Consider the following 13,527-nt stretch of genomic DNA (forward strand, 5'->3'; position numbering starts at 1 on the left):
TGGCCTATTGGTCATTTTGATGGCACCATATCTCTGCTTTGAATCCCATAAGAAAACGTTCTACCATCCTGTTAGCTTGTTGATGGTAAGCTGTCGTGTGCAGGTGGTTTGGTGCCCGTCAACCGATTAAGTGCGTTTCCTGATCCCTTGTTAGCGTCAGCGGCGTCCCATAGTTGCCGATCCAGCCTTTCCGTTACAGACTCAAAACTGGAGCTTATTCGGCGTGTTTTCCCAGTTGGCTAGGTGAACGAAAGTCTTAATGTGACCATTCAGAATTTTCCCTGGATTATCACCTCAAAATTTGCAGTTAAAAATAGGATCACCTCGACTGTGCAATGGAACAAGACTGGCTGTGAAAAAGATAATTAATAACAACAATCGTAAAGGGAAAATACAAAGGAGAGGATGTCTTGATCCCGCGTATATCGATTATTCCAACCAGTCGATTTTAAACGTTTACAATTTCCGGTACGTCTGACCATTACGATAACCATAAATAAATCGCAAGGTCCGTCGTTGAAAGTTTGCGAAATCAACTGGAAGTTTTTTTAATCTATAAAAGACTGTCTTGTATATCAAGTAGAATAAAGTACAGGGTTGTCAAGTACGAAGATGGTTCCAGATATCTTATCAACAATTGAATAACGTTTGAAAACGGTATAAACTCTGAGACTACTCAATTAGAACTCATCTGTCTAGTTTTGTAACAAGTTGAGTTGTTTCTTTTTGTATAGTCAAGAATCTCACTTTATTGGCATAATCGAGGTTTTCTAAACCAGTGAAAACAACTGAAAACGTGAAAGAAAAGACCTAAAAGTCGGATCTAATGTTGTTTTTTGAATATTGGTGTTTTAGGCTCCAATTTCAACAGAAAGTTTTAGACTAAATCGATTCAGTACAACTTTTGAGCATTTAAAATGTTATAGAGAGCGACATGTAGATGGAATTGTATTTTTTGAAGAGATGGCATCAGTTTAAATCTTTCATATGTTACTTTTCTCTTTGTTAGAAGTTCGAGCTAACTTGAACCATTTCCAATACTTCATTATCTTTATTATTCACAACATGCTTTTGAAAAAATAATTAACAAAAGGCACGTTCGATTGGGTATTTATTTTTCAACGTAATTTCCTTTTAGCTCCATACACTTTTCCCAGCGATTTCCAATAAGTTCGATACCCTTTTCATAATAAGAATCGTCGAGCTCTTCGAAATAGCCATTAACTGCTGACATCACCTCTAGATTGTTGGAAAATCTTTGACCACGGAGTTATTTGTCCAACGGCGCAAAAATGAGGCTTTAATTCTATGAAACGTTGCCAAATACTCGTCGTCGTCGTCACCACATTTGGTCGACGACTGCTGTGCTCGTTTTCGAAGGTCGTACGGTCTCGTTGAAACGTTGCTATCCAATATTTTATTGTTGATAACGAAGGATCAGTCTCACTTAGAGTAGAATCTAGTAGCTTTTATATTGTTTGAGCTAAGGTGTTTCAAATAAATGAATTGTATTTGATATTTACTGAAAACGTTCAGTATTGATGGTTGCCAAGCAAAAACTAAACTAAACTACCGTCATCTCTTGGTCAGACAAGGTTCTTCTGCGACAAACCTCGTATTTTAAATGATATTTCAACAAAATAATAATAATTACAGTATGTAACATTTCTAGATTGATTCTGTATAAAAATCATCACAGAAAATTTGTTTTTTTCCTTGTAAACATTCTGAACGATATGAATAAAAACAATTTCACTTTTAATTAATTTAAAAGAACGATTAGCACTCGAAAGCTTTTATAAATTCCATCTCCGATGTTTGATATTCCCGGAAAGAAAGGAGAAAGACGTAAAAGGAGTGGGAATTTAATTCAATTCAGGTGCAAATGATTGTGGGCCTCGTTTTCAAGACCAACCGAAGAGCCAGTGTCAGTGTTCGTTGAATCCTCCGTGCGGTTACATTATATCGAATCGGTTTAATATAAAATTTCAAATGAAAACTCGCCCACATGTTAAAACATAAGAAAAATTAAAGTTTGACCAACGGTACCAGCAAAACAAAAGGTAAATTCATCATTCGATTTCAGGTATTGGAAGAATGCGCGGCATTTTTCTTTTTCTGGGTAACTAGTTCAAGGTTGATATAATGAAATATGTTCTATTTAGACATCGATTATTCTAATTATACAGTGGTAGACGTAACGTTAAGAATAATAGGCACTAATGGAGCTTCGATGTCGTTTCACCGAAATAAAAGAGGTCGACGGAAACAACTAATAACGGTAAATTATAATTTACTGTTGTTCGGATACATGTTTTTTCGATGGAACTCATCTTTAAATTCGATAAAAAATCAATTTAAAATTCACGATTATTACAATTTCCAATAGTACGTGTCGAATGTTTTGTTTATTATAGTCCGGTAAATATTTTCTTAATAGTCCAGTCGAAATTGACATTCAAAGTTATAATAAAACGTTTTGAGCTAAAAATCGGTGCAAATATTTCCGATTTCATATAAAATCGTATGAAAATTGAAAAAAATTGTTGCCGACTTTTAGATTTTGGTGTAACTATTCATTAGGGTTCCAAAAAACACATTTTCCAATAGTACGTGTCGATTGCTTTGTTTATTATAGTCCGGTTAATATTTTCTTAATAGTCCAGTCGAAATTGACAATTAAAGTTATAATAAAACGTTTTAAGCTAAAAATCGGTGCAAATATTTCCGATTTCATATAAAATCGTATGGAAATTGAAAAAAATTGTTGCCGACTTTTAGATTTTGGTGTAACTATTCATTAAGGTTCTAAAAAACACATTTTCCAATAGTACGTGTCGATTGTTTTGTTTATTATAGTCCGGTAAATATTTTCTTAATAGTCCAGTCGAAATTGACATTCAAAGTTATAATAAAACGTTTTGAGCTAAAAATCGGTGCAAATATTTCCGATTTCATATAAAATCGTATGGAAATTGAAAAAAATTGTTGCCGACTTTTAGATTTTGGTGTAACTATTCATTAGGGTTCCAAAAAACACATTTTCCAATAGTACGTGTCGATTGCTTTGTTTATTATAGTCCGGTTAATATTTTCTTAATAGTCCAGTCGAAATTGACATTCAAAGTTATAATAAAACGTTTTGAGCTAAAAATCGGTGCAAATATTTCCGATTTCATATAAAATCGTATGGAAATTGAAAAAAATTGTTGCCGACTTTTAGATTTTGGTGTAACTATTCATTAGGGTTCCAAAAAACACATTTTCCAATAGTACGTGTCGATTGCTTTGTTTATTATAGTCCGGTTAATATTTTCTTCATAGTCCCGTCGAAATTAACATTTCTATATCTAATTTGTGAACCACTTAATTTTTTTAATCTTTTTTTTTATTTTTTTATTTATTTATTAGTTGTTTTTAGATAACTAGTTAAATATTTTAATATTTCAAAATTATTAGACACATTTCTGCAATTTATCTTTAAAAAAACGATCTAAATATTGTTCTATTTAACTTTCGATATAAACTTTTTTCTATTATACGAGGTCTGGCTATTAAATAACGAGACTGCGCGCCTAGAAGTCGCCCTAGGCGCGTTGGGTATCCAGATATCTTGTCTATGTACGTCCCAAAACACGTTTCCGTCACTATTATAGTATTTGCGCAGTTAGAGGAATTACACATAACAAAAATCTATGATAAGTTGATGCCAAAAAAATCTGTCCCCTGACCAAAAGCTCTCGCGTCAACAGGTCTGCTCAGATTTCCTTGAAAATTTAGAACAAGATTTGCTTTGAAATAGACCCGATTTGAGTCGATGGAAGCGGTAAAGCAGAGCTCCTGGAGGCACTCACCAAAGAAGACTTCCAGCACTGCTTCGATCAATGGAGAAAACGTATGGAAATGTGTGTGGCGAGGGGATGGGAGAATATTGAAGGGGAGCGTTCTAACGTAGAATAATTTTTATAATAAAACCATTTTTCGTAAGCAGTCTCGTTATTTAATAACCAGAACTCGTTTAATTACATAAATTTGTATCGTACTACTGAAAATTTTAAACAAAAAAAAACTTTTGGTATAAAAATAGTTTATCGACATTCTGCATACAATATTTCTTCTATTTTCAACTATGTATTTATTTCTAATAATAATACGATGCCAATTATATGACCATTATCGTTTACTCTTTTGTTATTCTGAATTACACGCTTTCTATTTTGTTTCATGACCACGTTGACGATTTATTTGTAGTAATATGTATCTTATGATATTTTCATTACTTTCACTCTAGATTATATCCCGGTCATTGGAAATTGACTTTTCTCTAGCGGTGATTGAATGAAAGGACTATAATTATAATCCTATTACGAGGATTGCTACTAAAGTTTTGAGATATGACAACAGTGATTGGAAATGTCAAATCGACGTTTAAATCATAAAGTTTGACGTTTTTATTGGTGAACGTAATCAGAACGTGTTATACGAGTGTTGTTTGAATTGTTCACGGATTCTTAAAACATTCATCTTGGTAGAAAAAAATGGAATTGAATCGCGAACATTTAAATGCGAAAATTTTCTATAATTTTCGACCTTTTTTGATGAAGCATCATTTCCAACCAACGTGTTTCACTGGTTTTCCGTATTAAATCATAATCGAACGTCGGTACAACATAAATTTCGTTAAAAATCTGTTGTTGCGCCAGAAATCATCGATGCTAGTCGTTGAAGCATATTTGGACATTAACTCCAATCCCAATTTGTTCGCATAATTTGACAATCGCTCCAAAAATGCTTCATAAGATCGTAACAAGCGACGAATCATGGGTGTGAAACTAAACAACAATCTACTGTATGGTATACGAATCTAAGGATAGCCTGTTGTTTCGGAATAACTGGAGTTGGCACCACCGTTCAATCGGAGCAACGTTATACGATCCATTCTGAATGGTACACCAGCCTTTGTTTGCCAAAAGTGTTCGAAAAAAGCAGGGAATCAATCGCAGAAGATGAATTAATCTCCACAACGACAAACAAAAACGTTTTTGAACAGTCAACTGGCGAGTCGTCCGCCGTACAGTCCTTATTTGGCACCCGATGATTTTTTCTTATTACCGCCGATCAAAAATTAACGTTTTTCTACACCCGAAGAAGCGGTGGATGCTTACGAATCACATGCACCTCAATCGGAATGGAAAATTAGTTCAAACGCATCCAAAATTGAAATTAATGGAGAATATTTTGAAAAAATATTGTAATTTGTCTGTTTCAAAACTTAAATAGCAACCTCGTATAACTGCATCAGCTTCCATTTAGTTCGATTGCCCAATTTTGGTTTTCAAATATTGCAATAAATTATGAAATACGTTCGTTGGATTTTCTCAAAATTTTCCCATGTTTCGTTTCAAATTTCGCCAAAAATATTCATTTGCCATTTGAGGCACATTAGGAACGTTCCTAGACTTCTCAATAATAATCAACCCTGCAAAAACTACCACAACATACTTTGAATAATGAGCAGTCGCCATAGCTGGCCAAAAACACAAACTTTCCTCCAGGATGCTTTTTCTTTATGAACTTTTTGTGTCTCTCAATTCACTTCCTCGCCTTTTTGAAAATAATGATCTCCAAACCTTTAGCGTGCGAAAACTCGTTGTCACTGAGACCTCTAAGTTCTAATTTATGTTTGTTTGTATCATTTGTTGCTTCTCATAATATTTAGAATGCTGTTTACATATTTACACATAACATAGTCTGCAGTTTCGTCCTCCTCCATGCACCAGCGACACTCCGGATCATCCGTGACGCGCATGGTGTGAAGGTGTCGTCTTAGATGGCAGTGTCCAGTCTGATCTCGCGCCTAATCCCGAAATTCTTCCAAGTCTTACAAACAATTTCCCCATATACACGACTCATTCTCCGATGGATATCCGCAGTACTAACGCCTGTAGAAAACGAATCACACTTCGCAATTCATAGTTGGCGGGAGTATCAATAATGGCGGACATGTTTACGTGGCTCTAGCACAACGCCGACTGACTCATAAATATCAAAAATGGCCGAGTGTCGCCTACAACGCGGGCTTTCTTGGGATAATTGGGATAAGTAACAATTAATTCTTGGTCGACGCCTTAAGTAATTGACAGTTTAATTGTCGTTCAAAAGATTTATAATTATTATACAGAGCGAGTTTTATTCGCTAGGCACTCGCCTGCATCGAATAATGAATAAAAACGAAAAATGTATTTCAGAATGAAGATTATTCTCACTTTATTATTTTCGGCGCATTATATGACGTGTTTGGCGCAAGAAAATATCAATAACAAACATGTATCAAACGAAAATGTTCACGCAAACATATTACAAACTTCATTAGAATCTTTTCCCGATGTCCAAGCGAAAAATTTCGAAAACAACGGCAACCCGTATTCGGAACCGTACAATATTGAATATAAATATCATAATTATGAAAAGATGACAGCTTTTTTACGACATACTACAGCGAGGTATCCGGAATTAACAGCGCTATACTCCATAGGAAAATCTGTACAAGGTTAGATCATTTTTATTTTGACTGAAAACCATAAACTTGCGTTCATAGCAATCGGCCCACTGTAAACTTTTGACTTTAACTATAATTTTTGTAACTTATTCATCAGATCTCAGCAAGGCTTTACGTTTATATGTTAAGCAACGTGTTTATGTGGTGATTGTAATAAGAAATTTGTCCAAATTAAAAAATCGTCACCTTAATAACGCCCAAGTGCGACGAGAGCTCCGTAAAGAGACTGCAGGAAAATGAACTGACCCCTAAAACAACTGGGATTGGTCCAGAACTTACCTCAAATCATCGGCAAGTACGTCTGCTGTGTGCTCAAGATCATCTGATCGAGACGTTGAAACATTGGAAATCTGTTCTGTTCTCAAATGAGACCATGATAGTGACGACAATTTGTAGATCGCTGCTTTGAAGATCGGAGTGCTTGTGGAGGTGGTTAGGTTAGGTTTAACGGCTGATAGATATATCGAGGAGATTCTAGCAATTCACCTTTATACTTGACAATGCAAGGCCACATACCGCCAGAATCTTGGAAGATTTATAGAATGGACAGCCTACAGTCCTGACCTAAATCCCATGGAACATTACCTTTCCTTCCCCAAACTCGATCCCAGAGCTGAATTTGCTTAATGCAGTCAAAGGTTTACCGATTGGGCCGATTTCTTTGCACGCAGGTATATTTTCGCATTTAATTGCAATTTTCGTACTTCAGGTAGAGATTTATGGGTTATGGTGGTTTCGGCGTCGCCTTACGAACACATGATTGGAAAACCCGACGTCAAATATATCGGAAATATGCACGGAAATGAAGCAGTTAGTAGAGAATTGATGTTACAATTGATTCACGTACGTATAAAACACCCTGTATGTTTAAATACTAAAAAAATTTAGTTTTATCATCTAACCGTTTTTTTTTTTTGGTTACAATTCACAGCCACAACTTGTGTTATAAATTTTTATTGACCTCCATTTATTTCCGAACGCATTCCATTTTTATGATACACACTGTATACACGAATAAATTATTATGTAATGATATTTCTTATTTGTGTTGTTTCTAATCAAAACAAGAACAAATCTTGTTGTCCTTGGCATACTAAATAATTTAATTAATAAAAAAATTAAATATGAAAAAATTATTTTCAGTATTTGGTTACAAATTATGCCGTGGATCCATATATTCGCTGGCTTCTGGATAATACCAGAATTCATATAATGCCTTCGATGAACCCAGACGGATTCGAGGTATCAAAAGAAGGCAATTGCGATGGGAGTCAAGGAAGGTGAGGATTTAAGAAAATAAATAATTGTCTATGTTCATTTTGTGCATTCCTCGCTGAATAAATTATACAAGACTATAAAAATAAAAAAAGAAGAAAATTATATTGAGCAATATAACGAATTGTGGAAATCAGCTGACGTCCATTTAAAAATGACCGCCGTGTGGTAAACAAATGCTTTTGCCTTAAATTTTTGTGTGGTTTGTGAAGTTATTTGTTCGATTTTATGACTTATACTCAATAAGTCGTGTGACTAACTAAGAAAAACACATTTTTTTGCCAAAAATGTTTGTCCTTTGCCTCATAATAGTTTATTCAGTTGCAGCAACTCCTTCTTCATTTGAACTGGATCGCTTACCGGCTGCAATCCACTCAGTTGATGATCGTTTCGACTCCACTTTAAAAGAAACTTTCTCGTGGCCAAATGTTCATGCATAATTGTAAACACACTGTTTTCTGATATATTTATGGCCTCAGCTATCTCACGCAATTTCAATTTACGATTAGATATAATCAATTTGTGGACTTTTTGATGTTTTCTTCGCTATCCCCAATTCACTTCGTCGGTGCCCTATTAACCGAACTGGATCTTACACTCACCAGTTCTTGTAGGGATTTCTTGCACCCCAGTACTAGCCTATAGCTAGTATGGAGGCTCTGATGTTTGAATAGATGGAAATTACTGTGTTTCTATGGCGTGGATTGAGTACCGCGCGTCCACAATCCGTCACAGCCCATATTTTGGGGTATCCCTTCGCAGAAGCCTCCTCCAGCCAAGCTATTCATCTTGCAGCCATGTTATCCATTATTTAGTATAGCGGGTTTAATTTGGTCAAGACCTTTCAAAAATATTGACATTCAGTCACGGTCTGCAACCAGATTTTCGTCCATTTTGTCCAGCCTGGTATTCTCTGGGGATGATTAGTCTGTTTGCCGTCCTCATGGCTTCAAATTGTATACTAAGACACGTGACGCGCTGAACTCCACACGATGACTGCGTGCGTGCCATTAAGGTATGTATCCTGGAGTATCTTGGTTACTCCCACATACAATCTCCAAGTGTTACACTTTGGGACGTGCTTCTTGGTGAAAAGCAAGAGTTTCGGTTTTCTTCGGCATTGGCCTTTCGGAGCATCACCAACTGTTCACTAGTTGCAGGAGCCTTGTCATAAGACCTTGGTTTAAAGATCCCATATACATCCGAAGGTCCTTCTACAAGACCAGAAGGCGCAGCCGACCTTTTCTATTTTGTTTTCCACGTTAAACCAAGTTACTCCCAGATACAATCTCCAAGTGTTACGTGCCTCCTGGTTTTTCTTTGCCTTAGCCTTTCGAAGTAGCACTCCGGTGTTCGTTTCCAGGCTACGTCATCTGTTTAAGCCTGTCTTGTTTAGTTCAGGGATCAAATCGTCAACGAACAGATACTACAGGGTTGGAAACAAAACTTCACCCTGCCCGCTACATTCTCGACAATTACGCCGTTTAATTGAGCAGAAACTTAACGTTGGGTGAAAATTGCCTCTATGAAACATAATTCGTTACAACGTCTCTCGAGCGCCCGGCAAAGTACAACAAAGGAGGTATTGTCAAATGCACATTCAATGTCAAGGAATGCCGCCAGACCAATCTTTCCGCTGCCTAATGTGCTCTACGCCCTTTTCACGAGGTGTTGCAGAGCCAGATCAGCGGATTTGTCAGTCTGGTAGGTTTATAGTCGGGCATGTAGTGGTCGAACATGTAATGGTCAGGCATGTAATAGTCTTTCGACTAACATTTTATATGTATATAATGTCTTGCATATCAATAATCCGTCCTATTTACTCCACATTCCAGATATAACGCCAGAGGTTTTGATTTAAACAGGAATTTTCCTGATTATTTCAAACAAAATAACAAAAGAACCCAACCCGAAACGGAAGCAGTAAAAGAATGGATTTCCAAAATCCAGTTCGTTCTATCGGGAAGTTTACACGGCGGAGCACTAGTTGCTAGCTATCCCTTCGATAGTACCCCTAATTCTCGTAAGTAATTTTATTTGAAAACAATTTAAATCGACTTATATTAATTGTTGTATTTAAAAAAAAACGATTGTTCATCGAGTATTATTTGCTGCTGTAAGGAATTTGTAGATCGTCAGCATTATGTTCTTGTAAGTAATATACAAAGTTTTTATATGTATGTAATGGTTAATATTAAAACTTTTTATGATCTAAAGTGTTCCAGAGTTTTTCAACTCCGTCTCTAACACCAGACGATGATGTATTCAAACATCTGGCCATCACTTATTCCACAAATCACGCCAAAATGAGCAGGGGAGTTTCTTGTAAAACTTCTCGAACTGCGTTCAGAAGAGTAAGATATTTTTAATCCTTTTTTAATGATAATTTTTGAAATTCGGACATTTTAAGGGTATAACCAACGGAGCCGAATGGTATCCGTTAACTGGTGGTATGCAGGACTATAATTACGTTTGGTATGGATGCATGGAGGTAACATTGGAAGTTTCTTGTTGCAAATACCCCCCAGCACATGAATTGCCTAAGTATTGGGAAGATAACAAACTGGTAAACATTTATTCATATTTTAATCAAAAAATTAATATTTTTCTTTTTTTAGGCACTAATAAAGTTTCTAGCGGAAGCTCATAGGGGCGTACAAGGATTTGTTATGGATGAAAATGGAAATCCACTTGGAAAAGCGTCTCTAAAAATCAAATTAAGAGATGTTGGTTTCCAAACAACAAAATATGGAGAATTTTGGAGAATACTTTTACCAGGAATATACAAAATGGAAGTTAGTAATCGATTCAATACATAATAGTGATTTTTTATTACTTTAAAACAATAATTCCTTTAGGTTTATGCTGATGGATACATACCGAAAGAAGTCGAATTTATGGTAGTTGAACAACACCCAACTCTATTAAATATCACATTACACGGTGCAAAAGTGAGTTTGATACATAAAATATTAATTTGGTGGCGGTAGTAGGTTTATTGTATATAATTTTAGCCTTGGCAATATTTTGTACCTCCCGTGACATCGCCTCCGAAAACTATAATATCTAACGACAATGCTAATGTACAAAAGTCGACAAAGGGAATTAAAAATTAATAAATAGATGTAAGTTTGACCAATAAAAATATACGCTTTCATTGTATTTACTTTTAAAACCAAACTTTTATGAATTATATTAACGAAACAAAACAAAAATGAAAATTGAGGTTATGAAAAACTTACAGTTATTGATATTTCATCTTACGTATTGTACGAATTAACCATTAATCACAATTTATTAAATTATTACTTATAAATATTAGTTTTTCACTTTAAAACAATTGCTTTATTCACTTTACCATCGTCTTTCGGTATATTTATTATAGAAATACTATCAAAATGATTGTGTTTTATTTGATTCATATCTAATCGAGTGAGTAACTAATCGATTATATCCGATAAAAACACAAACAAATTTAAATAATAGAGTCCATGTAATTTGTGAAATATAAGACGAAATAGGGGAAAGTGGGAAATAATTTAATTTTAGAATGTTTTTCAATATGTTACATGTACAAGTGAAATAGGGAAAATATTCGATTGACAAACAGTCAAAATGTGAGAAATAAATAATAAATATAAAATTTTTAGAAATTAAGTTTTTACTTCACCATAACTATATACATTTAAGTAAAAGGAAAATTAGTTACTTTAAGGATGTATTCTTCAACTATAATTATTCATGATTAAATGTGAAAATCAATATAGGTTTTGAAATAAATTTGCGCATGAGTTGAAAGATTTTCACTAAAATACCTGCTATTTTGGACGAGTCATAGCTAAAATTTAAGACGTGCACTTTCACCAGTACTGACTCTTGGTGACTTCTTAAAATACTACGATGAAAAATAAAAATGTTATAGAAAAAGGGTAGTTTCTGCGTTGGGACGAAAACTTATCAGATATCACTCGTAGATTGAAATTACACTACAGTGATACAAAGCTTCACCTGAAACGTTGTAACCTAGCAAATCATGCCAGTTTATCTGATCATAGAATGATGATTAATCTTAACAGATTTTAACAATCTCTCAAATATATCAATGATCATGAAATATCTTTTTTATTTATTTCCTTTCCCCCCATAACATATGAAAAAACAAAAATATTGGATATAATTTTTTCATAACTTAAATATCTTGAATCGTATTAGTCCCACTTTTCCCCAATATTTCCAACATTTCTACACTCGCTCCACGTATCTTCACTATTTCGATTTATCTTTTATCGATTACAATCGATATTTCATTATTTCGAGTTGATATCAATCCGGTACAAAATAATGTTTTTTTTTGAAAAGTAAAACATATTTTTGAAGTGAATTGAAATGTATTAATAATTTGTATTATTATTGTAAATAAATGAAAGTCATTTTTTTGTTCCAAGTCATATGAACAATGTTTCAAAGGAATTGAAACACTTCATAATTATGATATATTTCCATAGAATTTTTTGAAAAATTATTTCTTTATACTGTGACGGACCAACCAACTTATACTCAACAACAATTACAATTTCATATTTTCCACTGAAAGCGTATATGGTCACTACTAACTAAATTTTATTTTGAAAATACTTGGAATATGATAATTTATTGGTTTTCAGAGGAAAGAAGGTCATTATCAGACCCAACAGACCATACATCGGCCAGTATATCAACCACAACATCAAGAAACTGGCATATTATCCTCAATACCAATGGGTTTTCAAACTTAGTAAATTATTTTGGTTAATCTGGTCACCCTACGTCTTAATTTATTGCAATAGAGTACAAAGCAAAAATATATATATAGAAATGTTCTCTATCTACTTTAGATTCCGAGCTTAGTTAATATTTAAATTATTTATTGTTATTTTTCTTTGTAAACAACATTTACAAATGTTACAATTAAACTATTTCAATTTATACTGAATTTTATTTTCAAAACTGATTGAAAAAGAGAAACCAAATATTATTTTTTGTATAAAATAATCATTTTTTTAAAAAAACTAGACTAAACAATAATTAGCATTGCAGTAATTTTGCTTAATATTATTTAAAATATGTCAAAAGTTTCCCAAATAAATTTTTTTGACTTTTTCATGTTTTTTTGATAAATCAACTTGACTTTAGATCTCTTTTGATAAAAAATAGTTTCAAAAAACAGGTAAAAATTCACGTTTCGACCTATTTCAGTCTATATCATATATATATATATATATATATATATATATATATATATATATATATATATATATATATATATATATATATATATATATATATATTCTTTTTTAAATAGTTACGATATTTCAAAAATTAATTACCTTTACTTATCAGCCATATTTATAACTTTAATTATAACAACAACGTTCCTGTAAATCCAAAAAAAAACATCTGAAGAAATCAAAATACACGTTCCTATTCTGGATCTTTATAATTTCAAAAGAGCTGTACTACTTCATAATTTTTTGACTTATGACATTTATACTGAAATCTTCTTTTTCTTATACAAAGTTCTTCTTTCCCATTCTGATCCTGTATCAGGCAACAAACTACCTTTTGTATTTTATCTATGATTTATAATAAATAAATATTTCATAGTAGTATTGTAGGCCGCTAAGGATTGTTAAGTACATAGGTCTTCTGATAAA

General features: G+C 33.6%; 1 protein-coding gene across 4 annotated transcripts; it reads left to right on the forward strand.

The window, feature by feature from the left end:
* The first annotated feature begins 1,830 nt into the window (after positions 1-1,830).
* Positions 1,831-12,799, forward strand: LOC130449270 (carboxypeptidase M-like). 4 transcript variants are annotated; one of them, XM_056786981.1, is made up of 12 exons: positions 1,834-2,063; positions 6,249-6,550; positions 7,269-7,402; positions 7,703-7,839; positions 9,670-9,857; positions 9,956-9,985; positions 10,052-10,188; positions 10,245-10,400; positions 10,453-10,629; positions 10,693-10,785; positions 10,849-10,959; positions 12,499-12,637. In XM_056786981.1, the coding sequence occupies exons 2-11, from the start codon at positions 6,250-6,252 to the stop codon at positions 10,948-10,950; spliced, it is 1,455 nt and encodes a 484-aa protein (XP_056642959.1). In that variant the 5' UTR covers positions 1,834-2,063; position 6,249; the 3' UTR covers positions 10,951-10,959; positions 12,499-12,637. The 4 variants fall into 4 exon arrangements, with proteins under 4 accessions (XP_056642958.1, XP_056642961.1, XP_056642962.1 ...); XM_056786980.1 differs by lacking the exon at positions 10,849-10,959 and having other exon boundaries at positions 1,831-2,063; positions 12,499-12,799; XM_056786983.1 differs by lacking the exons at positions 9,956-9,985; positions 10,849-10,959 and having other exon boundaries at positions 1,831-2,063; positions 12,499-12,799.
* Positions 12,800-13,527: the final 728 nt, after the last annotated feature.

This window comes from Diorhabda sublineata, chromosome 10, assembly GCF_026230105.1.
Source record: "Diorhabda sublineata isolate icDioSubl1.1 chromosome 10, icDioSubl1.1, whole genome shotgun sequence".
Lineage (NCBI taxonomy): Eukaryota > Metazoa > Arthropoda > Insecta > Coleoptera > Chrysomelidae > Diorhabda > Diorhabda sublineata.